Source organism: Cervus canadensis, chromosome 6, assembly GCF_019320065.1.
Source record: "Cervus canadensis isolate Bull #8, Minnesota chromosome 6, ASM1932006v1, whole genome shotgun sequence".
Classification (NCBI taxonomy): Eukaryota; Metazoa; Chordata; class Mammalia; order Artiodactyla; family Cervidae; genus Cervus; species Cervus canadensis.
Genome location: NC_057391.1, coordinates 39857320 through 39880904, shown reverse-complemented (window position 1 = coordinate 39880904; position 23585 = coordinate 39857320). Strand labels below are relative to the sequence as shown.

The window sequence follows — 23585 nt, the reverse complement described above, 5'->3', positions numbered from 1 at the left end:
GGCCAGGCATGAGAGGAACCTCTGTCCTAGCTCCAAATTTTAGAAAGTCAAGAACACCCCAGGGATTCAGCTCTAAGCCAGAGAGCGTCTCTCGGATTGCAGAAGCCTCCAACATTCTCCTCCGGAGAGGAAAATAGATGGAAGGGAAGGTTATTAGGAACCTGAACAGTATTTTGACCCCACTGTTGTTTTTATGTAATTGCTAATTGGTTGTTTTTTTTTATTGTTGTTGAAGATTTGTTCCTTACCAAAAAAAGCACTATTTAATAGGAAAATCATGTGAAGGTTCTTAGGCATTCTTCTAACATCACCGTGTTAAACGATGTCAGCTGTGGTCTGGAAACCACAGGTGATTTGTGTCTAAACCCTAGCGGTGGTGTGGGGGCTACATCCGGTGGGGTGGATGGGCAGTAAGGAGGCTGGATGTGTGTGGGATGGAGCTGACATCTAGTGACTCCCCAGAGGGTGTGCGCTGCCTGCGTTTGTTTATCTTGTGGGGACAAATGTCAGAGCTGGAAGGGAGGTCTCTTGGCAAGCTGCCGTTTCCCGCCCATCTCTTCCTCAGCTTATCTCAGCAGGCCCAGGGCTTGTCCTGTTTACCAGGCGGAATGTGTTCTGTTCTCAGTTAAACAACTGGATTATGAATTCTGCTTAGGCACCAACTTGCAGCTCCTACAACCATGCTGCGGTCCTCACCCAGAGCCTTTTAACATTTTCTCTATCACCTAAAGTAACTAGATTAAATACACCCAGTTAAATTTGAATTTCAGGTGAACAGTCATAAATACTTTAGTATAAATATGTTCCAAACACTACATGGGATGTACTTCTACTAAAAAAATTATTTATTGTTTATCTGGCTACCCGACTTTCATTTTTCTTTTCACATTTGTTGGTCCTTTAGGGCCCTTCAGGAATTGGGGTTGACTACTGTTTTGTAGTCTGTTATCTAAAAGGTCAGTGAGAGGTCCAAACAGCCTCAGATATTTGCTGGATATTCATGTATTTTATTTAGTCCATATATTAGGGTTGCTCCTGTTTAATCTGCTCGGGTTTGATGTTTGTGACTAGTGCATACACAGGGATGTGAAGCCGGAAAACATCCTCGTCACGAAACAGTCTGTAATTAAGCTTTGTGACTTTGGATTCGCTCGACTTTTGAGTGAGTATCAAAGTGTTCTTTAGTTAAGTGTCAAAGCTAGGAAGATTTTTAATATGATAAAGATCTAAGTGCTATAGGAGGCTAGTTCTTGTATATTTAGGGCATAAGCTTGCTATAAATTACAAGTCTACAATTACTGAAAACACACATACAGTGGTTTAAAAATGTATATGCTATATGTAAATGTTATCACAATAAAGGGCTTACTGATATGTATATTACCCTCCTAGTTTCTACCATTTTTTGCTAAAATAGTGCTTTTTAAAACTACTATTTTAGAAGAGTAGTTTTCAATGTTGGCTGTAGATTAGAATCATCTGGGAAGCTATAAACTCTAAAAACCATACTGGTACCCCTCTAGGGATTCTGGTTTAATTGGACTGGTGTGGGGCTCAAACATCAGTAATTTGTAAAAAGTACTATATTCCAGGTGGTTTTCATGTGTAACCAGTATTGTGAAGCACTGATTTAGAAAAACCACAGGTGGGGCATAAGCTTGATTTCTCAGGTTTTCCCCCTTCCCGGTTCTGATTCCCTGCTTGCACTGCACCCTCTATTTTCCATGTCCCATCACTGGCCAGCTGGACCGAGCGACTACTACACAGACTACGTGGCCACCCGCTGGTACCGCTCCCCAGAGCTGTTGGTGGGGGACACGCAATACGGCCCCCCAGTGGATGTTTGGGCGATTGGCTGTGTCTTTGCTGAGCTGCTGTCAGGGGTTCCTCTGTGGCCAGGAAAATCAGATGTGGATCAGCTCTATCTGATTAGGAAAACCTTGGGTAAGTGCTGGTTTTTGTCCCATCTTTTGGAAACCAGACAGTTTTCCCCATGTCAGGGCACAGCCAAGTTCTTAGTCTCATCCAGTGCCCTTTACGGTCACAAAAGAGGGAAACTCTCAGAGTCTCACTGTAATGGCTCCATGAACGGTGTCCTTTGTAGGTATAGGCCCTGACTGATATAGCACCAATGGAAGGAAGCCATAGAGCAGTGCTTGCTAACTGATCTAATTTTTTTTGAGTGGATGAAAAACACTGTTTTTCTATTTTTTGTTTTTAAAAAATTTTTATTGAAGTATAATTGACTTACAATATTGTGTTAGTTTCAGAAGACTATACCCAGTATTTTGTAATATATATATATATATAACTGATCTAATTTTACCTTTCTCTTTCTTCTTGTCCAAAGGAGACCTCATTCCTAGGCACCAACACGTATTTAGCAGAAATCAGTACTTCAGTGGGGTAAAAATTCCAGACCCTGACGATATGGTGAGTGACCTATTTTGGTAAGAGTTCTGTAGGTCAGAGCTACGTTTACCAGGGTATTTTAGTGGTGATCATTCTCACTCAATGAATATACATGGGGAGTTGCAGTCTAACTAGGTTTTGATAGTTCTGCACTTGCCTGAGCCCCATGGTCCACTTGGCACCAGAAGATCAGTCCAAGAGTGGAAAAGAAAACTGGGGCAAATTCGCTACAAGACCCTGGCCTTCAGTGCTAATTTACAGACAGCTGATAGAGCATAGCCATCATGTTGGACAGGATTGCAGAGCTGCCTGCCCCAAACTCATGTGTCCATCATTTTCAGCAGTTGAAGCTACAAAGCTCAAAGCTGATCAGCTTGTAGATGATGACTCCTCCAGAAAAATCCAGCATGGTCCAAACCTCTACTCTACTGTGAGCTCAGTTCCAGACCATGCGGGAAAATGGTGATGAACTTGCTTGGCCAGCCTCACTCTGATACCTGTTCTTTTGGCTAATGTGGAGAAAACACTTATTTTTCAAAAACTGAAAAAATCTAAAATGTGCATAGTCTAAATTTCAAGAATTTAGTCCAGTGAAACTATTAGACAAGAGTATAAAGATACAACAAACATTCTTTAATGGAAATATGACATTCTTTAACAGAAATCATTTCCTTTAGTGTTCCATCAGTAGAGAATTAATTAAATAGGTTATGGTATGTCCTTACAATAGAAATACCACATAGCCAATAAAAATAATTAGATTCATATGTAATCACCTGATAAAAAAGGTCCGTAACATATTACTAAATGAAAAGAAGTTATAAAACCGTATACATAATTTGACATAATGTTAATAAATTTAAATAAATATACATGTTTACATGTATAAATATAATATGATAACCTCAAGAAAATCAGGCTAGAAAGATTTTTATGTTTGTGAAATAAATGGCTGCAAGGTATAGTATACCAAAATATTAACAGCGAATGTCTCTTTGTGGTGAGACAATTTGTTTCTTAATGATTTTTTAAATATTTTCAAGTGTCTTCTAATGAGCCTGTATTATAATCAGAAACATTTCAGAACACAGTTAAGGTCTATGAAGTCCTGAGTTCCTACTGTCTAAGGAAGGTAGTTTCGCACTGAAGTGAACCTTCCTCCATTGCTCAGTTTCCGGGTGGAGGCTCCATCCGGTTCCATCAGAGCTGTCTGTCCCTGCAAACTCGGGGCCTGTCCTGCAGTGAAGTCTCCCACCTCCCACTGCCCTGCCGCCCCGCTCCGGCAGCACTGGGAATAGGAAAAGTGGGGCAGCGGGGAGCCTTCAAGGCCACAGAAGCAGGAATGACACCTGACATATGGCAGGCGACCCAGCTGCCCCCTTGTGATCTGGACATTCCCAGTGTCACACTAAATATCCCTTAGCGAACTTCCTGTTCGCTCTTCTACCAGTGAAACCTCAGAAAGAACCCAGGTTTCATCAGTGTAAAAGGCTTCCCATGGTTTCCCAGAGGTTGTCGTGCAGGGGATTTCCTGTTGACAGAAACACAGGAAGACGCAGTGTGGGGGCTGCGCAGGCTGAATATCTGTGCCCGAGTCCCTCTGCCGGTCAGCAGCCCTGCCCGAAGGAGGCCTGCATGCTTCCGGGGCAGGGAAACCGGCTAAGCAGGCAGGATGGATCCCTGCCTATCGCAGCCAGCCAGCCCGCCTCGTTCCAGGCGTCCTTGCTGAAACAGCAGACCTCAGTGTCAGCAATGTCAAGGCAGTCTCCAGTGGCGCTCAGATTCAACACACAGAGACAGCGAGAGAAATAGTTTAGCTTTGGGAGTGGAGTGGGCTGCTCTCAAAGGCTCATACAGATCTGCTTTAGGATTTTATTTTTCCCTATTGATCTTAGGCAACTCCACAACTGAGGCTCTTACCTTATCAGTGATGAATAACTGCACACTTGGGAATTGGTTGCTGTTGGCTGGTTTCCTGAACTAAGTAACACTGTGCTCTTCAGCTTGATGGCAGCACCAGGGAACCGCCGTCTTTATACACACAGTTCATCTCAGTCATTTATTTTACTCAGCCTGGTTAGCTCTTAGTTTCTCAGTTTTCCTCCTTTTTAGCCTCTTTATCAGTGGTGTGGGCCTTCCTGGTGGCTCAGACGGTAAAGAATCCGCCTGCAGTGTGGGAGACTTGAACTGGCCTGTCTGCCTGACATACGGCATTCCTTCTATTTTATAGTGTTTCTTATTCCTGATTGTCGCCTGCTTGTGACCAGAGCAAAATAGCCTTAAATGGCCAAAGGGAGATTGATGGATATCTGCTCAGGAGACTCTTTAAACAGTAGGATAATCAGGGGGACAGCAGGCTCCTGTGGGAGGAGAGAACAGTGTTTATTCCAGAAAACCAAGAACATCTGTTCACCTGGGTAGGGGAAAAAAAAAATCTTTGTTACATAGTTCCCTTTAGGTAAATGTCAATAAATGCCATAATTAGGACCCCTTTCTAGAAATGACAAACGTTATTCTGAGACAAGGCAAGTTATATAAATTGGAGAAGAAAACAGGGAAATAACAATTGCTTGACGAGTGTTTTTTTTTTTTTTTTATTAGTATTCCCTCACCGTTTACTACCTGAATCTGTTCTTTAGGAAGTAAAGGGGGTAAATGGTTAGGAAGAAATTTTGGAAAAGCAGTTTGGAGGATGGGGGAGAGTATAAGCTTATAAAACATTTTGGAAGTGGGGAAAGAAGGAACTTATGAAACAGACATAGGTGGGAGGTAGGGTGGGCAGAGGGTGGAGGAGGCAAAAAAGATTCCAGGAAGATGTTTCTCGCACTCAAAAATTCAATCTGAACTAACTTGATATTTGAATATATGCTGTAAATAAAATCCCTGTTTTCTTTCTTTCTTTTTCAACAGGAACCGCTTGAATTAAAATTTCCAAACATCTCTTATCCTGCCCTGGGCCTCTTAAAGGTAAAATCATGGCTTCCAACAGACCTGGGAATACGGACAACTGTATCATTGGGGAATCTGAATGATTTATGTCAATCCATGGATTGAAAAGTATTCCTTTTAGAATTCTTCTCACTTGAAAAGTATATGTACTTTTCATTTTTAAAATGAGTCACATAACAGTGAAAACATCTGAAAGTATTTTTCACTTTAAATAACCCTAATATTGTACTTGAAATGTAAATTTACACAAAATAGAAATTTAAGAGGAGGGATGTTTGTTTTACAAAAAGGATCCTTTTCTTAAAAAAAAAAAAACAACAAACAACTGCTTAGCCATAGGATTCTTTTAAATAACCAACTCTATAATATATTGAAAGTAGGTTTCAACTTTAAAATTTGATTTCCATACACATTTTCAAAAGTATATAGTCCTTGTGTAAAATAAGGTACCAATTAAAATATTTGCAAGTTAAGGTCAATGTCCCACCCATTACAAAAAGTATTTAAAACATTTACTGATGCATTTATAATTTTAGAAATGAGACAGTTCCTTGAGGTATGTAATTGTGAGATTTAATCTATCCAAGTATGAGCCCGCTAGCCTATTTACTGGCATAGGAAATAGTTAAGAATGATGTAACATAAAGAGAGGTATGTCTCTTCTTCCTTACATACATGTAATACATAGGCTATTTCTGGAAGAATATACAAAAAATGACTGATTTTAGATGACAGAATGGGAGAACTAGATTGATGGAGAGACTTTGCTACATACTGTATGAAGTTTATGTTCATCATGTGTAGGTATTATTTTTTAAATAAAAAAACTAGCTTTTACAAAGTACAGTCAAGTGCCCAAAATGGGTTAGGAGGATTATTCTAGTGGGACACTGAGGTGAACTCAAAAATCATGTCCTATTCTCTCAGGGCAGAGCACCGAATGCCTCAAGAACAGAACAAGGTGAAGAAAATGATTTGTTACTATTCCTAGAAACTATTTATTAATTCATTATGTGGTTACCCATTCAGGAATGATTATGGAAGGAATGAAAGTCATGATTGGTGTGTTTTTCTTTTTCCTCCTTTCGTTCCCGACTGAAGAGTTTAATATTTCAAAGAAGAAAAAATGATATTAATAAGTTTATACAGTTTGAGAGAGTAAGAAGAGGGGATTTTCTGTTCTCTTAGGGCTGTCTCCACATGAATCCTGCCGAGAGACTGACGTGTGAGCAGCTGTTGCAGCATTCGTATTTTGACAGTATCAGAGGAACGGGGGATTCGGCAAAAGAGCAGGAGAAACCAACAAAGAAGACCCTACGACAGAGCCGAAAGCACTTGCCGGGGGTAAACATGGGGCACTGCTTTACAGAAACATGCGAGGTTGCAATTTCAAATGAGTTCATACCTGCCGTCTGGTACAGAGAGTCTGAATCTGTACTTGAAGTGAGGTTGTGGCTTGCAGTTCCAGCATCCTGTTATTCTTGCGTGAGGACACACAGGTCACAAGATCTACCGGCCAGGGTCCCAGAGACACTTACCTGTTAAGGGCCCTTCTTCCTGAAGCCTAAAGATGCCCTTGCCTAGTGGCTCCCTGCTGCCACCCAGGGGCCAGGGCTTTTGGGGTGCAGAAGCACAGACAGAGACCAGACGGAGACCAGGGTGTGAATCCCGCTGAGCATGCTTCTTGTGCTTTGAAAAAGGAAATTAAATTTACCCAGGCAGCTCTCTGTCATCATGTTTACCTTCAGTATTGATTGACATTCCAGCTTTATCTGAAAAAGGAACTGTTTTCCTCCTTGGCCCGTTAATCATCAGAGTTGGCTACGGTAAATGTGGTGATGAGTGCTTTCAATGAGCACGGCAGAACAGTTTGTTTAACCAGAGCACGCTATCCAGGCTGCACACTGGGAGCCTGGGAAGATTTGTGATTGCTGTAAAGTGGGAAGAGTGGCCTTGCATTAAGGGTCTTGTCATAAGCCAAGAGCTGTAATGATTTAGAATGGATTGTAGTTGGAACCACAGTTAGGATGAGCTGGCTGCTCCCAATTGCTTCTGGATCTGCTCAGGTGCCCCTTAAGCTTTAAATTATCTTGCCTTAGTCTTTCCCTTTGAAGCTTCCACTGCTGAGTGGCATCTGGGTGGTGTCTGTGAGGTTTGGAGGAGAGAAGAGGGTGGATGGTCCATTAGGAACAGGTACAGCATGAAACCCAGTGCCCTGAAATAGACCAGAGTTAGGAAGTTAAGAATGCTTTTCATACAAACCAGACTGGAGATAGACTTTCTCCTCAGAGTTGCCCCTTACCTTACTGTTTCTTTGTGTTCAGGAGTAAAGGGTCTTGATAGAAATATTTTTACCTGAAAGAATAGGGGAACCTCACTAATTTGTATATCGCTTGTAGGTTTGATTCACAAGTCCTGAAAAGTATTCGTTTTTTAGAAACCTAAGTCCATATAGTACCATAAAAAATATGTGTTCCCTTGCTTTTGTTTGACATTGAGGATGAATTCAAACATTTTCTGGCAGCATTAAAGGAGCAGTTTTGCCTTTTTAAGTAAGGTGTGAAGTGAAGTGAAGTCGCTCAGTCATGTCCGACTCTTAGTGACCCCGTGGACCCACCAGGCTCCTCCGTCCATGGGATTCTCCAGGCAAGAATACTGGAGTGGGTTGCCATTTTAAGTAAGGTAGTAGGTGGCCATCTGAATGCTTCAGACATCAGTTTTCTTTGCTGTAAGACAAGGTATTGGCTTAAATGGTCCCTAAGTTCCCAGCAAGCTCTTAACTCCTGTGAATCTGTGCTTTTTCCCCAATAAGGTTAACATGTAGATTACTCCTTCCTTTTCATATCCTCTAAATTTCCTTTAATGTACATGTTTTGCTTTATAATAAACAATAAATCTTGAAAAGGAAAAGCAGAGACCAGATTTATAGGAGGCCATGAGCTCCATGTCCCTCAATTCCTCCATCTTGATTGAAGCCCCTGAGGTCCAGATGTAAACATTCTGTTCTCTCTCAGATCCCGGATTCTATGCAGAAAGAGTATTTTTGTGCTGAAAAAATTATTTACCTTTTTTTGAATATGTTATGGATAATGAAGAAAGCGTGTGGCACTGAACGTAATTCTGTTTCATATTTTCAGTTGCAGTGCCTACCTCAGCTGACCAGCAGCAGCATCCTTCCAGCTCTGGATAACAAGAAATATTGCTATAACACCAAGAAACTTAACTACCACTTTCCAAACATTTAAACAGCTTGGAGATTGATGATAAAAAAAAAGAGTCGGTCATCAATTTGAATAAAACACACATGGTTGAAAACAATCACAACGTTGGAAAAAGCCTCAGGAGAAAACTTAAGTAGCTAAGTGGGGGAGGCCACATGGCAAGATGTGAAGGAAAATTCCAGAAGCAGTCTTCCATGCATGACGATGCTGTCCAGAACAGAAAGGAACAACTTCTTTGGATTTTCACTTGTATTTTTATTGTATCTAGGTAGCTGAGCTGATGGGCAGAATATAAACTGTATCTACTGTACTCGTCCATACTACTGGCAAAATAGAGATGCAAGAAAAAAAAAAAAGATTTATGCTATAATCGTACCAGATAGAACAAGTGAAAATGGATTACAGAATACCCACATATTTTTTTTTGGATCTCTGTTGCTTTGAGTCCTATCTCCTGCCTCTTGAGATTTTCTCATCATATTTAAGGAGGGTTTTAGTTCTTAAAAGCAAAATGTTTAAAATTCCATTTCCTGCTTGTTCTAGTTCTTGATTTTTATATGTGGAAACTTCTTGAATATTTGAGTCATTCAAAATATTTAAAATCATATGGATTATCATAAAAGGACTGTAATTTATCTGCTTATACATTTAGTGATGTGTTTATAGACACTTCTTACATATACTTTGGTCTTTACTTTTGGTAAATGATGCATCTTAGTCATTTTTGCAGGCAAGATGGGTTGACTATAATCTGTCGACATTTGTTCACCCAGTTACCCTTGCAAACAATGGCATGAAGCTTGGCCGTTGACCAAGGGGTAGAACAAGATCTACAGGCTTTGCAAGAACTGATCCTGCCAGCCTGAAAGTAATACTCCATTCTCTCCAGTTCAGCCTCAGACCTGGAGACAGAGCAACAGGCAGGATTATATACAGTGATCTGGGTTTTGGAAGAAACTGCTTATAAATTTTCACTTGGGTCATAAGAGACATTATGTTTTAAGTTGATATTTTCCCTGAAATATCTTTTTACACTCTATGTATATGTTGTATACATATGTATACTGCACACGCCTATATGTGTGTATATATACTAACCTAGTAACTAAACGCTAACAATAATAGGCCAAAGTGATATTATTGAGAATTGCTAGCATTGTACAGTGATACTTAAAATGATGACATATAATTAGCTTTGATTTGGCCTATTGTTTCTATTCAAAAAGCTTTTTCATCTTTGTCCCCTGGACATAAGGGCAATATGAAGCTGATGTCTGTTTCTTATTGTTCAACCCCATTTTTGATCGATGTGCTGCTATTTCGTAGCAGTTCGTGGCCATGGTTTTTGAAGATGTACTTTACTGTTTACTGTATCTTCAAAACATTTCTTCTGCAGTTCAGTTTACTGCTATATTAATTTTCTTCATGACAGCATTTGACTGTTTTCACTTACTGCACAGTGATCTACCAAATTCTGGCATCTGTTCAATAATTTTGACTACCCCAGCCAGTTTAATGATAGCCTGAGGCTTCCTGATGTATGTAGTAGCTTCTTGCATAGAGCTGACAGTGGGCTAAATAACCAGTCACAATATAATCTAATTCTTGTTAGATAGACTTTGATTCAAATGACAAAGAAGGACATCCAACTTCTGCAATAGTGTAAATTTTGTATTTTCTTTTTTCCTTACCCCTAACAATGCACTTGACGAGGCAGATGACTGTAACTACCTAATTTATCCAGTATTTTTAAAGAATTCCATTCAGAATAGAAAAGTATCTCCAGACTAACTTGTGGTCAATCAGTTGCTTCATCACATAGTAATCAAACAAACCTGAGATAGAAGTGGTCATGTTTTTCTGACTTCTATAAAATGTATGCTTATACTTAACCATATCCGTGATCCTTTCTTCATCACGGAATCACCATTGTTTCACATGAGACAAACATTTTCTGATTTTTTAAATGACAGTGGCAATTATATTAGTAAACAGCATATCATTTATAGCACATGCTATTTATATAATCCAGTTTCTAAACACAACTAAAATTCATTTTTCTACTATAAGGGTGCATCACAGAAAGTGTTTCTTTTAAAACTATCTCCAGTCAAGGTTATATCCAACAGAATAATGTTCAAACATACAGACATCCACAAACAAGTTGGCATATAACTAACAATAATAGAATCAGGGCCATTTCAAACAGGTAAAAATAAAGATCTGATTTTATCTATTTATGATATTTGTTATCACTGCATTCTAGACATAAAGTGAATTTTGTGCTCATACTCATGGGAAATACTATCCAACATATGTGAGGGAATACAAATTCTAATTGACATGTTAAATTTTTCCTCTTTAAGCAGTTTTTAAATTTAAGCAAAAAATAGGTAAAGCTGTGCTGGTCTTCATCATTGTTTCCTCTGGTTTATTGGAATAAGCAAAGTTGTTTAAATCCAGCCAAGTATTTATGTCTAGTTTTAATAAAACACCAGATTAAGCCTACAGACTAGACAAATTAGCCAGAAACTGTTTATTCAGAGGAAGGATGTATGTTACAAAGAGCACAGATATGCAGGATCATGAGAAATGCATGCAAATCCTGGGAAGCAATGGGAACGCTCCAGTAACCTCTGATTACTTTGCATAATTGATTCCATCAATGAATTGGAAATTTAGCTTTCAGTTTTTCATAATTGTACATTTATAGTAACCAACTTCAATAACTTTAAAATGAAACAAATTACTGTTAAAAAATAAATATCTGTACAGTACATTTAAATCATTTTAAAGAACTTAAGTATCTATATCAGATATTTATATAGATACCATTATAAAATAAAGAATATATTAAAATTAAAAGGGTATCTGATTTGCACTTAATATGATTTAGTGTACATAAATTCTTACTTACAACTTAGTAATTTTAGTGAATCACATCTGAATGTTTATTTTCTACATGATGGACTCTGCTAGAATGTCATAACATCCTTATAGTTCTGCTGATAATTATATAATATTTACTGCTGTGAAGGATCAATTTAAAATGACACTCTACACTGAATTAAGATACTTATTGAAATATTATTTTACTTCAAGTCTAATTTTAGCTCCAGAGAAGGCAGTGATGTCTTAAAGGCTTGAACAATTTTTTCTTTTTCTTTTACTCCAGGAAGATCACTTAGGAACAAATACTTGAGGTTCCTGTAAAAAAAAGAAATTTTTAAAAGTTAATGTAATTTGGCCTTTACTCTTATAACATTAAAAATAAACTTGTTTTATTGGCTTTTTAAGAAATTACACACAGTGTGTGTTCATATCATCCTACACATTCAAAATAACTTTTAGAACAGTAGTCTTAGAGTACTACTTTAAATGAAATTTACGCTAGGAACTAATCTAGACTTTGGAAAGTTTAGTTGTTCTGGTTATGTCAATAATTCTGCTGAGTTTTTCCAAATATGTATATTATGGCATAGAACTCCTTTGCATGTTAAATATAAAATATGACATCAGTTGTAGTTATGATTTTTTGAATCTGACACTAAAAAACAATTAAAGCAAAAATAAACACGTGGAACTACATCAAGTTGAAAGGCTTCTGCACAGCAAAGAAAACCATTAACAAAATGAAAAGGCAATCTACTGAACAGGAGAAAATATCTGCAAGTCATATATCTGATAAGGGGCTAATATCCAAAATGTATAAATTCATACAACTCAATAGCAAAAAACCCGCACAATCCAATTTTTAAAATGGGCAAAACATCTGAATAGACGTTTTTCCAAAGAGGGCATACAGATGGAGAACAGGTACATGAAAAGATATGCTACATCATTATCAGGGAAATGCAAATCAAAACCACAATGAGATAGCACCTTACACTTGTTAGAATGGCTGCTATCAAAAGACTAGAAATAAGTGTTGGCGAGGATGTAGAGGAAAGGGAATCTTTGTGCATGGTTGATGGGACTGTAAATTGGGGCAGTCATACGAAAAACAGCATAAAGATTCCTCAAAAAATTAAAAAAGAACTACCATATGATTCAACAATTCTTTGTTTCAGTGTTTATCTGAAGAAAACAAAAACACTAACTCAACAAGACATCTGCACACCCCTGTTCAGTGCAGCATTATTTACAACAGTCAATATACAGAAACAACCGCAAGGCCACTGATGACCAATGGATAAAGGAAATACGGTATATGCATATATGTAGTATTGAGCCATAAAAAAGAATAAAATTCTGCATTGGCGGCAAACCCGATGGACCTCGAGGGTATTATGCTAAGTGAAGTAAGTCAGATAGAGAAAGACAAATACTGTACGATCTCCTGTATGTGGAAGCTAAAAATAAATAAGCACGCTCATAGATACACAAAACAGATTGGTGGTTATTGCCAAAATGGGGTGAGAAGCAGGAAGAATGGGTGAACTGTGTCATGTTTCTGCTTTTATTTTAAGTGAAATTGAATTTTAAAAATATGAATCTTAACCTAGAAAGGAAAAGAAACTGGGGAAGTTCTTAAAACAATTCAAGTTTCTATTAAGAGATGAAGCCACAAAGCCTGAACTAATGTAAGAGACAATCTTGTACTTTTGGTTCTAATGTTTAAAATTTCTCAAAGTTCCTGTGATGCTGAGTTTATTGGCAGAACATGGGGGAAAATTACTTTAAAAGATGAGGAGGAAAAAAAAGAGGAGGAGGAAGTATAATAGCTAATGTTTACTGAGAGCACCAACAACTGTAATAGGCATCATACTAGGTGCTTTATGTAATTGATTTTTTTAAAAAAGATGCTTCCTAAAAAATGCAATACAACTATAAGATATTAAAGTTGATAACTTCAACTGTTTTAAAGTATTGTGGCTGAAGGTTAAATCATTTTTTTAAATTCTGTTTTTCAGAATTAAAAAAAGATACCATCTCTCAACTGTTTTAACTGATTATTCACCTTAACATGATTATCAAGTTTCCATTTTGACTCTGACCACCTACCTGAAATGATGCAAAGCAATGATACCTTTGTCTGTGATATTCCCACATGAAATTATTTCCATTTCCAACATGCTTTTTTGTAAATTTTCAAGTTGGCTAAGTCTCTCCAAACAACCATCCTCAATATAGTGACACTTGCATAGTCTTATTTTTTCAACATACTGTAGGCCTTCTGGAGGGGAAAAAAGTACAGTTTAAGAACCTGCTTTACCATTAAGATGATCAACTCTCCTAGTTAGCCCAGGACTGTTCTGGTGTAAGGCCTGAAAGTCCTAAGTCCTAGGAAACCTCTTAAGCCCAGGAAAACTGGAACAATTAGTCACCCTATTAACCACACAAAGTATTCACTACATGGGTTGTGCTGACAGACAGGGCCATTCTACAGTCAGATGCCCATGCAGTGAGGAATGAAATGCCCACACAAGCAGAGGCCGTGTGGATATAATTATTTCTATATTAGTCAGGGTTACTCAATGACAGAAGTTTGACAAAGATAGTTTGACAAACAAGACCTTAAATATTAAGTCAATAAACCACAGTTTAGTGTGGAGAGAAAGGAGAGGAGGGTACTTGTAACCTCTATGTAACTTAAAAATAAATATCATACACACGAAGATACAAGCTGGATTGGACTGAAAAGGACGAGAAGGACACCCGTGTGACTATAAAAGTGAGTCAACTGCAACCAAAGGTCATTGCAAACCACCCACATTTCCCATGACAAGTGGTAGAGGACTGACCCATGTGATCAAATCCAATGCTCATGATACAGGACTCAGTGGCATCAATAGCCTGAATCTTGTATTTGTCCAGAGGGCCTGTTGGCAGATGGTTGTAGTCCTTCTGCCACCTCTCCTGGCCGTGGTAGCGCACCATGGCCCCACAGCGCAACAGCCACTCTGACGCCGCCCTGTCGGGACCAACGTCCCTGATGCGGTCGTGATCCACTCTGGGGACGAGAACAAAAGCAGGTAGTTTTTACTATAGTCCCTAGCTTCTTAGCTATGTTCACCAACATACATACAGAATAGCAACTACTTTTCACTTCATGTGATGAGGAGGGCGATAAATCCATGTAAAGAAAACACTCAATGGTAGCTCTACTTGCTACCATTTTTGCTTTTGCTTTCAAGCGAATGCTGTCAAAGCATTTTTTTTTTTAAATCTGAGTTTATCAGGCAGAGACGGGTCTTCATTGACTCGTACACAGCATAGTAGCTTGACTGGAGATACTCAGTAACTATGTATTGAACAAATGACAACCCTTGGTTATAATTTTTATTAATGATAAAAGATTAAAAAAGGGAATAATTTTGAACATTTGTTCAAATTAATGTCCTTCAGTAACCTTTATTAATTTTTACACATGCCTTTTCCTCTAGTTAGTGGTATTAATGCTGTATTAAGCAATGAGGAGGTTAGTTTTGCCAGTTTCAAAATAAGCATGCCACCAAATAACATTTTTAAAACTTGAATTCACTTGATAGTATTCAAAAGGTTAACTACATTGCTTAAGTCACAGAATAAAATATCCTAACATTACTGAGCTTTTCTGATTATAAAAATAATAAAAGATCATTTCAAAAAGCTTGAAAGGCACTGAAAGAATGAATAAAAAGAATCACTGAAGTCCTGCAACCCAGTCAGTTACAGTTAATATTCTATAACCTATCTTTTTTTTGTCTTTATTCAATTTTTTTAAAAAGAAAATTAGGATACTGCATACACAACACAAATAACATCTGAAATATAAGAAAACCAAATTAGCCACTGGGAACTCATCGAGCTGAAACAATCTCCATGTTTCTTCACTTTAGTAAGGGTAACTTACTTATTAAACACCGCATTCAACCAGCCCCAGAAGTATCGGGAGTCACTTGACCATGGGAGTTTCTTTAAGCCACAGAGCTGCTGGGAAATTTTTCCAAACAGCATCATTTGCTCTAGACACAGAAAATAGTATTCATATTAGATCATCAGTTGGCAATCAGAATCCATACATACAGTAACTTACTTCACAACTTCAGACTCAATGCTCTTGGGATGATAAAGCTGACTCACTTACCCCTCAGTAGTTACTGAGCAAGTTACTGCTGTTTGTTTTTTTGGTTTCTTTTGCTGCAAAGAAGGAGAGACAGAATTGGATGGTCTCTGTGGTTCCTCCCAGCCTTGACATTGTTATACTTGTTCGATCTTCAGTTGGAGTCCGCCTGCAGTGGCGCCACCTGGTGTCCATTCAGGTAGCGCAGCTACAGATTTACCGAAACCACTTCCAGTCCCGATCCACATTTCCAGTATCAAAATGACAAACTAAAGTCATCTAAGGAGCAATGTGTCAAGGTTAAGACACTTACATCCAGAAAAGGAGAGGAATCATGGAACTAGGTCTTCCTATGACAAGATTGTAAGCAGTGTCCCCAGAACAGTGCAAACCAAGAACTATGCCAGGACAGCTGGGAAAGATTGGACAAGCAACTTAACCTCTCTGACCCTTGGTTTTCTCATTTATAAAATGAGATGATTTGCTCAGATGATTTCCAGCTGTAAAAATCCATAACCATGAGTTGAGAAAGTGATTTCAGAACCGGGTCTCAACCTGACTTAAAGTGCCAGGTGGGGGGAAAACACAGACAAATGACACATTGTCTTTGAGGAGCTGACAACTTAATGCAGGGTAGAGTGAGCTAAAACAAGTCACCAGATAAAATAAATGATGGAACCTGAAAAATACCTCAAAAGAGTTAAAGACAAACAAGGATTTCAACAGACAGAGATGCCAAGAAAAGGTAGGTCAGGTGACTAGCTGTGGTGGGAATGTTTAGGGCTTACTGTAGTTCAGTTGGCTTAGAACATGGGGGTCATGAGGAGACAGACAATGTACACAGTCACAACGGGAAGGGTCTCCTGTGATCAGCCAGCGAATCTGGCTTCTGCAGATAGCTAGGAGTCACTGAGTTTTCAGCACAGAGCACTGGCATGGTCAGAACTATGCTTCAGGAATGTTACTCAGACAGCAGCAGCAAGAATGAGGGTCATTCAGAGATGAGGAAACTGAAGCCCTGATATTAAGTAACTCACTGACACCCTAAAATCCTGGAAGAAGGTGGGGTATTAGTAAATGCATGTGTTTCAAGGGACTTGCCCAGTGGTTCATGGCTAATTGTTAGCAATGCAGTGCTGAAACCTTCTGAACCTAGCTTTCGCCCCTATTAGTCAAGGGCTCTTTCCTCAGTCCTAGAATGGTTCTAGGACTCAAGAAAAAGAAGAGGACTAGAAAGAGTCCTGAGAGGGAACCACCTTAGAGCTGAGGAAATGCCCGAGGATGTTGAGGCTGTGAACAATGAGAGCTGTGGTCTGGGGACAGTACCCTGGGGTCATCTACTACCTTCTTCCCTGCTTTTCCGCCATTACTCTGCCTTCATTACTACAAACTTGTCCCCATGCTATAAACACTTCCTCCCACATTCTCAGATCTTCACTGCTTTTGGTTAATCTCTCACCACCTGTGCCCACTTCAGTAACTCCTTTGGCTGCCAACCATATTTACAAATTGGGTTTTTCCAGATTCATCTCAGACTGTTCCCTCCTAGTGTCCTCCCTGTCCCTCTATGGAAATCTTCCCCAACCTCAAGACTTTATTCAAATACCATCTCCATCCATCTATTCATTCAAGCAATAAATATTTAAAGATGTGAAGAAAAGTATGCAGAGCAAAATGAAGAGCAAAAATCACACATTCATTTCAATTATCCCTAACACCGGACACAGCACGATCCCCTAATGCAAACTCAATAAATATTTGGAATTAACAATCTTCAATGGCTGATAAGTTTTCATGCAGAAACAAAGAAACTGTCATTAAGCAGAAAAATTAGAGAAGTATGAAAACTGAAGTCACTTGATTCATTTTGGTCAACCTTATCTTTCAGCTTAAGAGAAAGATCAAATTTACTTCAGCTTATGATCTCTAGAAATACTGGATATTATATTCAAAATAATTTAAACATGAAAATTAAGTTTTTATTTTTCAGTAAACCTAAAAAAAATAACTGGTAGGTTTTTGCATTCTCAACTGTAATTTTGTTAATAACTGATACTGAGAATTTCAAATGAATTCAAGCATGTGGAAAATTCTGAGAGATGGGAATACCAGACCACCTGACCTGCCTCCTGAGAAACCTATATGCAGGTCAGGAAGCAACAGTTAGAACTGGACATGGAACAACAGACTGGTTCCAAATAGGAAAAGGAGTACGTCAAGGCTGTATACTGTCATGCTGCTTATTTAACTTATATGCAGAGTACATCATGAGAAACGCTGGGCTGGAAAAAGCACAAGCTGGAATCAAGATTGCCGGGAGAAATATCAGTAACCTCAGATACGCAGATGAGACCACCCTTATGGCAGAAAGTGAAGAGGAACTGAAAAGCCTCTTGATGAAAGTGAAAGAGGAGAGTGAAAAAGTTTGCTTAAAGCTCGACATTCAGAAAACTAAGATCATGGCATCTGGTCCCATCACTTCATGGGAAATAGATGTGGAAAGTGTCAAACTTTATTTTTGGGGGCTCCAAAATCACTGCAGATGGTGATTGCAGCCATGAAATTAAAAGACGCTTACTCCTTGGAAGGAAAGTTATGACCAACCTAGATAGCATATTAAAAAGCAGAGACATTACTTTGCCAACAAAGGTCCGTCTAGTCAAGGCTGTGGTTTTTCCAGTGGTCATGTATGGATGTGAGTTGGACTGTGAAGAAAGCTGAGCACAGAAGAATTGATGCTTTTGAACTGTGGTGTTGGAGAAGACTCTTGAGAGTCCGTTGGACTGCAAGGAGATCCATCCAGTCCATCCTAAAGGAGATCAGTCCTGGGTGTTCACTGGAAGGACTGATGCTGAAGCTGAAACTCCCAAACTTTGGCCACCTAATGAGAAGAACTGACTCATTGGAAAAGACCCTGATGCTAGAAGGGATTGGGGGGCAGGAGGAGAAGGGGACAACAGAGGATGAGATGGCTGGATGGCATCACTGACTCAATGGGCATGGGTTTGGGTAGACTCCGGGAGTTTGTGATGGACAGGGAGGCCTGGCGTGCTGTGATTCATGGGGTCCCAAAGAGTCGGACACGACTGAGCGACTGAACTGAACTGAACTGAACTGAACTGAACCTCTAAGAATGCTTTCTAGAGGGAAAGGGGAGACCTCTGGTGGTGAGTTGGTGAATTTAGCTTTAATAAATTAAAAGAAGGGCTTCCGGGAAGGCTCAGCAGATAAGGAATCTAACTGCAACGCAGGAGACACAGGAGACTCGGGTTTGATTCCTAGTTGGGAAAATCCCCTGAAGAAGGAAATGGCAACCCACTTTAGCATTCTTGCCTGGAATATTCCACGGACAGAAGAACCTGGCAGGCCACAGTCCATGAGTCAGACACAACTGAGTGACTAGGCACACAAATTAAAAGAAACCACTCAAACTCAAGTTAAAAAACAAACATTACTAAGTTACTGCTGTGATAAATAACTCAGGAATTCAAATTATTTTAAAAATTCTTCTTACTATCATAATATGGCTTGGAGCCATAAGCTTTTAACAGATGTTTCCAAAAGTTGATAGTAAGTTTGTGACTTAGAGAAGGCCAGACCTCTAATGTGTGCCTCAAAACAGGAGATGGAGAGTTCTCCAATTTGCATAAAAACAAGTTTCTTTTAAAAAATGCAAGTTCTCTTTTTACATATTAAACATAATTACTAAGGTGGGCTATTCAAAATGATGGCTAATTCAGGGGTCAAAAAGACTAAACTAGCCAACCTGTTCTTGAGGGCAGTGAAAGTGTGGAGAGAAGGGTGAGGTGGTATCAGAATTGGGGAGTTTACCCCCCAGATTATAACCCCACTTCACTGGAAATCATCCATTACTCATGCCAGTTCTTATTCCTGATGTATCTAGAGTCTAGTGAAATAAAGTGACAGAGCACTTCCTTAGGAATTAGAAGCAAAGGTCCCCAAAGTTACCCTAGGCCAGTATCACTTGACACTCACTGAACTAACTTCTTATGGGTTCTGACCTAGATGGAAGGTGAACATGAATTCTTAGCTTCAGGAGGGTGTGGTGGCCGGAAAACAAATGTCTCTAGCCAAAGACATTACAGGGTCAATGAATGTAAGGTGAGTTCTTGATTTGAGATAATCGAGATGAAACAAATTAATGTACAGTCAAGCCTAGGCGAGAAGTTAAGCAGAGAAAATTTTATAAAAAGTACGTGTGTATTTTGAGTTCTTTCACTTTGCTAAACTAGGAAGTATAAGCTCAAAGCTCAAAATCACTGAAGAGTAAAACAGCCACTACTATGGACTGATTCATGAAAGCCTGACCACAGACCCTAGATTGTATAATTCTATACTCAACCTAGTAACAAATCTACTACAATCCTGTGCAGTGGTTAAAATAAAAAACAGTGATAGTACCAAAAGCTGGCAACACTGAAGAGGAACTGGATCACTCAACATTGCTGGTGGGAATGTAAAATGGTACAGCCACTTTGGAAAGGAGTTTGGCGCTTTCTTACAAAGCTAAACATGTGCTTATCGGATGACCCAGCAATTGGACTCTTGGGCACTTACCCCAGAGAAACAAAAACAGGCTCACACAAGAAGCTGTACACTAAGTTTCATAGCAGCTTTATTCAAAATAGCAAAAAAAAAAAACTAGAAGTAACTCAGATATCCTCCAAAGGGTGAATGGTTTAAGCATGTTGTGGTACATTCATACCATGAATTACTTCTCGGCAATAAGACAGAATGAACCATCAATACATGCAGCAATTTGGATGGATCTCATGGGATAATGCTAAGTGAAAAAGTCAATTCCAAAAAGTTACATACTATATAATTTTGTTTATGTAACATTCTTGAGATGTCAAAATTTTAGAAAGTGAGAACGGAATGGGGAAGAGGGTGCCTTGCTGTAGGGATCTTGGTGATGGATCTGTGCTATAGCTTGCCTGTGATGGATACAACATTCTACACAGGCGGAGGTCCCTGGCGGTCCAGTGGTTGGGACGCTCTCACTGCCAGGGGTCAGGGTTCCATCCCTAGTCAGAGAACTAAGATCCCACAAGCCCCACTGCATGACCAAAAAAAAACAAAAATAAGAATCTAGACAGGTGTGATAAAATCTGTAGAGGACTAAACACACACACAAATGCAAAACAGGCTATCTGAATAAGATCCATGGGCTATTCCTGGTTATGCTGTTGTATCAAACTTTTACAAGATGTTACTATTTGAGAAGACTGGGTAAAGGGTACACAAGATCTCTACTGTTTCTTACAACTGCATGGAAATCTACAATTAACTCAAAATTCAAAATATTAAAAAAAATTCTAATAAAAAATTAAAAACTGAACTAAACAATGAATCATATCTTATTTTTCATTTGTGATGAACAAGCAGGCAACATTCCACATTATTTTCACAAATAAAGAAAATATGTATAACTATCCAGGTGATAAAAACCATATAAACATAATAAACACCATCATTTTATTGAGCACTTTACTGTGCTAAGCATCTGATGAGCCTTATCTTGCATAATCCACACAAAAGTCCTATGAGGGGGACTCTACATCACTCATAGTTCACAGAGGGGGGCTTCCTCTGTGATTCCACTTCTGCAAGCTATTCGACTAATAACTGGAGCCAAATTCAGACAGGCAAGTGTAAGTCCTTCCAGCTATAAAGTTAGTGCCCATGGGGTGATCAGCGGTGTCCGACTCTTTGGACCCCATGGACTGCAGGCCGCCAGGCTCCTCTGTCCACAGAATTTTCCAGGCAAAAATACTGGAGTGGGTTGCCATTTCCTACTCCAGGGGATCTTCCGGACCCAGGGACTGAACCTGCGCCTCCTGCACTGGCACTGGAAGCATATTCTTTACCACTGCTCCATCTGCTAAATCCAAATAAAGTAATAAAGTTACATCGTTCTGTTTTTGTTTTGCTCAGCTGTCCTGACCCTAAAAATTAAAAAAAAAAAAAAAAAACTTCCATCAAACACTGACAACATGTGTTAGTTAGGCATAGAACTAGAGGATCACGTAATTTAACACAGGTCTTTCAGAGATTACACAGCCCACTTCCCTCATTTTACAGCTAAATAGGGGTGAAGTGACATGTACGGGTGAATCATTGCTTCCAGGCCCGTAAAGCATATTTAAAACTACATGTCAGTCCAGTATTAAAAAAAAAAAAAAACAAAGGAAACAGATCGCTAAATGATGGCAGAGACCGAGCCGTCTGGTTCATTTATGCGCTCAATATTTACAAGACCAATAACGAATGACATGTCAGGAGCCACATATATGGATGGCCAGAAAACAGCAGACTATCAGGCGTCGCCATGACAGAGCCTCCGTCTGGAGAAGGTTAGGGCTGGACAGTGCCCTTTAGTGAGCACTCCGCTCTGTTAGAAGACGCGTTGGAGACAGAGTCTCCGCAAGGAGCCGCAAGGGGCGCGGGGCGGGGCTAGGAAGAGGCGAGGTTGAGAGGGCGGAGCCACGAGGGAGACGGGGCGAGGTCTTGGGGGCGGGGTCTTGGGGGCGGGGCCTAGCTGGAGGAAAGGAGAGCCTCCGGGCCTGCCCAAACGAGAATTTTCACCATCATCATCCCCAGACTTTCTCCTGCGGCGCCAAGTCCGCTGGGCTCTGCAGCTCGAGGACGCGCGACTCGGCGGGCCAGATTTTCAGTTAGGCAAGCGATGGGAGAAGGGAAAGGGGAGAAGGTGACCACCACTAGTCCCGCCCCTCTCGGGGCCTAGCTCGTCTACTCACAGAGTCAAAAGGAAGGAGCAAGCTAGCGTCCCCAGCGTCTACGGCGGCGCAGGCCTGCCCTTCGCCCTCCGCCGCTCGCGTTCATTGGCCACTGGCGGCTGCGCCCACGTGGGGCGAAGGCGTTCCCTTCATTGGCCTCTGCTTAGGGGGCGGGGCTAGAGGGCGCCGGGACCCGGGCATTACAGGTCTCAAGGGCTGGCTTCTAGGGCTTGAGGCAGGGAAAGGGGCGCGAGCGATGGTACCAGCGTTGCGTTATCTGGGCGGTGTCTGCGGACGGGCCCGCGGGATTTTCCCCGGGAGCTTCTCCGCGGCGCGCACACCCGCGTCGGGGAAATCCCGGCTGTTGTGCCAGGGTGGCCGCAGAGCCAGCACCAGGTGAGTACGCGCTGGCCCGCCCCCCGCGGTCTGCGCTGCCTCTGTTGGAGTTGCCTAGTGCTGGACCTCTGCCTCTGCTTTTCTTCGCTGTCCTCGGCGAGAGAGAAGCTCGGGATCCTGTGAAGCCCGGGCTCTAGCCCCAGATCCCAGGAGCTACCTGCCTGGATCACTCGTAGGCTTGTGGGCGAGAGGAGAAGAATAAGAAAGGCAGTGTCGAGTAGAGGTCAAGAACAGTCCTGGCTTTGAATACAACTCCACCGCTTCCCATTCAACCCTGGGCGGGTTACTTAAGCTCCTTTAAGGCTCAGTTGTGAATCGGAACCTGGTCTCTCGCGCAAGTGGTCGTTTTGAGGATTAAAAGGACCTCACACACTAAGCAGTCAAACTTGCTGTTTGTTCGCTGGCCTTCCTGATGTTACTTGGAACATCTGAAACCGGTCTTAAATCAGTTAGTTCCTGGCACACACACGGCTGCATAGAGTTGCCCGTATGAGAAGCAACTCAGCTGCTAATCAAACCCCGCAGAATTCAGCGTCCTGTGATTTGAAATGTGGAGATTACGTATGAAATTACTGTTTTTTACCTGCTCTCTGTATGGGGAGTGGTTTATGTGAAGGTTTCAAAGCTGGAAAGCTCTTGGCTCTTTTTCAGGAACTAGCATGTGGGCAACATGAGTGTGAGTGGAGCTTGGCGGAACAGAGGATGGTGTGGAAGGACACCGGAGAGGGGTTACATCACAGCAGAGGTTTTGCTTTAACTGCACGTGGAATTTTATCCAAGGGCGCTGGGAGACTTTTAAAG

The 23585-nt window shown here is 40.4% G+C and overlaps 3 protein-coding genes across 9 annotated transcripts in view; 2 read left to right on the top strand and 1 right to left on the bottom strand.

Annotated features, from left to right (window-relative positions):
- CDKL1 (cyclin dependent kinase like 1) overlaps positions 1 to 9204 on the top strand; it is a 47900-nt gene extending 38696 nt beyond the window's left edge. For 4 of the 5 annotated variants that reach the window (XM_043471629.1, XM_043471630.1, XM_043471632.1 and 1 more), the window contains 6 exons: positions 1072 to 1162; positions 1744 to 1944; positions 2351 to 2433; positions 5323 to 5379; positions 6550 to 6804; positions 8499 to 9204. In XM_043471629.1, coding sequence (XP_043327564.1) covers positions 1072 to 1162; positions 1744 to 1944; positions 2351 to 2433; positions 5323 to 5379; positions 6550 to 6804; positions 8499 to 8606 — 795 coding nt within the window. In that variant the 3' untranslated portion in view covers positions 8607 to 9204. The remainder of the gene's footprint in view (positions 1 to 1071; positions 1163 to 1743; positions 1945 to 2350; positions 2434 to 5322; positions 5380 to 6549; positions 6805 to 8498) is intronic. The other variant, XM_043471633.1, reaches the window with a different exon arrangement.
- A 1899-nt stretch (positions 9205 to 11103) lies between these two features.
- On the bottom strand, positions 11104 to 22511 carry DMAC2L (distal membrane arm assembly component 2 like). Of its 3 annotated transcripts, none has more exons than XM_043471635.1 (6): positions 22410 to 22489; positions 15652 to 15704; positions 15418 to 15529; positions 14327 to 14535; positions 13587 to 13758; positions 11104 to 11789 (listed from the first exon to the last, which is right to left on the bottom strand). In XM_043471635.1, exons 3-6 carry the CDS (start codon positions 15522 to 15524, stop codon positions 11675 to 11677), a joined length of 603 nt encoding a protein of 200 aa, XP_043327570.1. In that variant the 5' UTR covers positions 15525 to 15529; positions 15652 to 15704; positions 22410 to 22489; the 3' UTR covers positions 11104 to 11674. The 3 variants fall into 3 exon arrangements, with proteins under 3 accessions (XP_043327570.1, XP_043327571.1, XP_043327569.1); XM_043471636.1 differs by having other exon boundaries at positions 13612 to 13758; XM_043471634.1 differs by lacking the exon at positions 15652 to 15704 and having other exon boundaries at positions 22410 to 22511.
- Positions 22215 to 23585, top strand: part of L2HGDH (L-2-hydroxyglutarate dehydrogenase) — a 47030-nt gene continuing 45659 nt past the window's right edge. The window contains exon 1 of the mRNA XM_043471628.1: positions 22215 to 22784. Coding sequence (XP_043327563.1) covers positions 22645 to 22784 — 140 coding nt within the window. The 5' untranslated portion in view covers positions 22215 to 22644. The remainder of the gene's footprint in view (positions 22785 to 23585) is intronic.

Coding starts and splice junctions, on each gene's coding strand:
- DMAC2L (XM_043471634.1), bottom strand. CDS start 15,524: ATGATGCTGTTTGGAAAAATTTCCCAGCAGCTCTGTGGCTTAAAGAAA. Junction 13,759..14,326: donor CATTGGATTTGATCACATGG/GTCAGTCCTCTA, acceptor TTTCCCCTCCAG/AAGGCCTACAGTATGTTGAA. Junction 11,790..13,586: donor ATTGCTTTGCATCATTTCAG/GTAGGTGGTCAG, acceptor TTTTTTTTACAG/GAACCTCAAGTATTTGTTCC.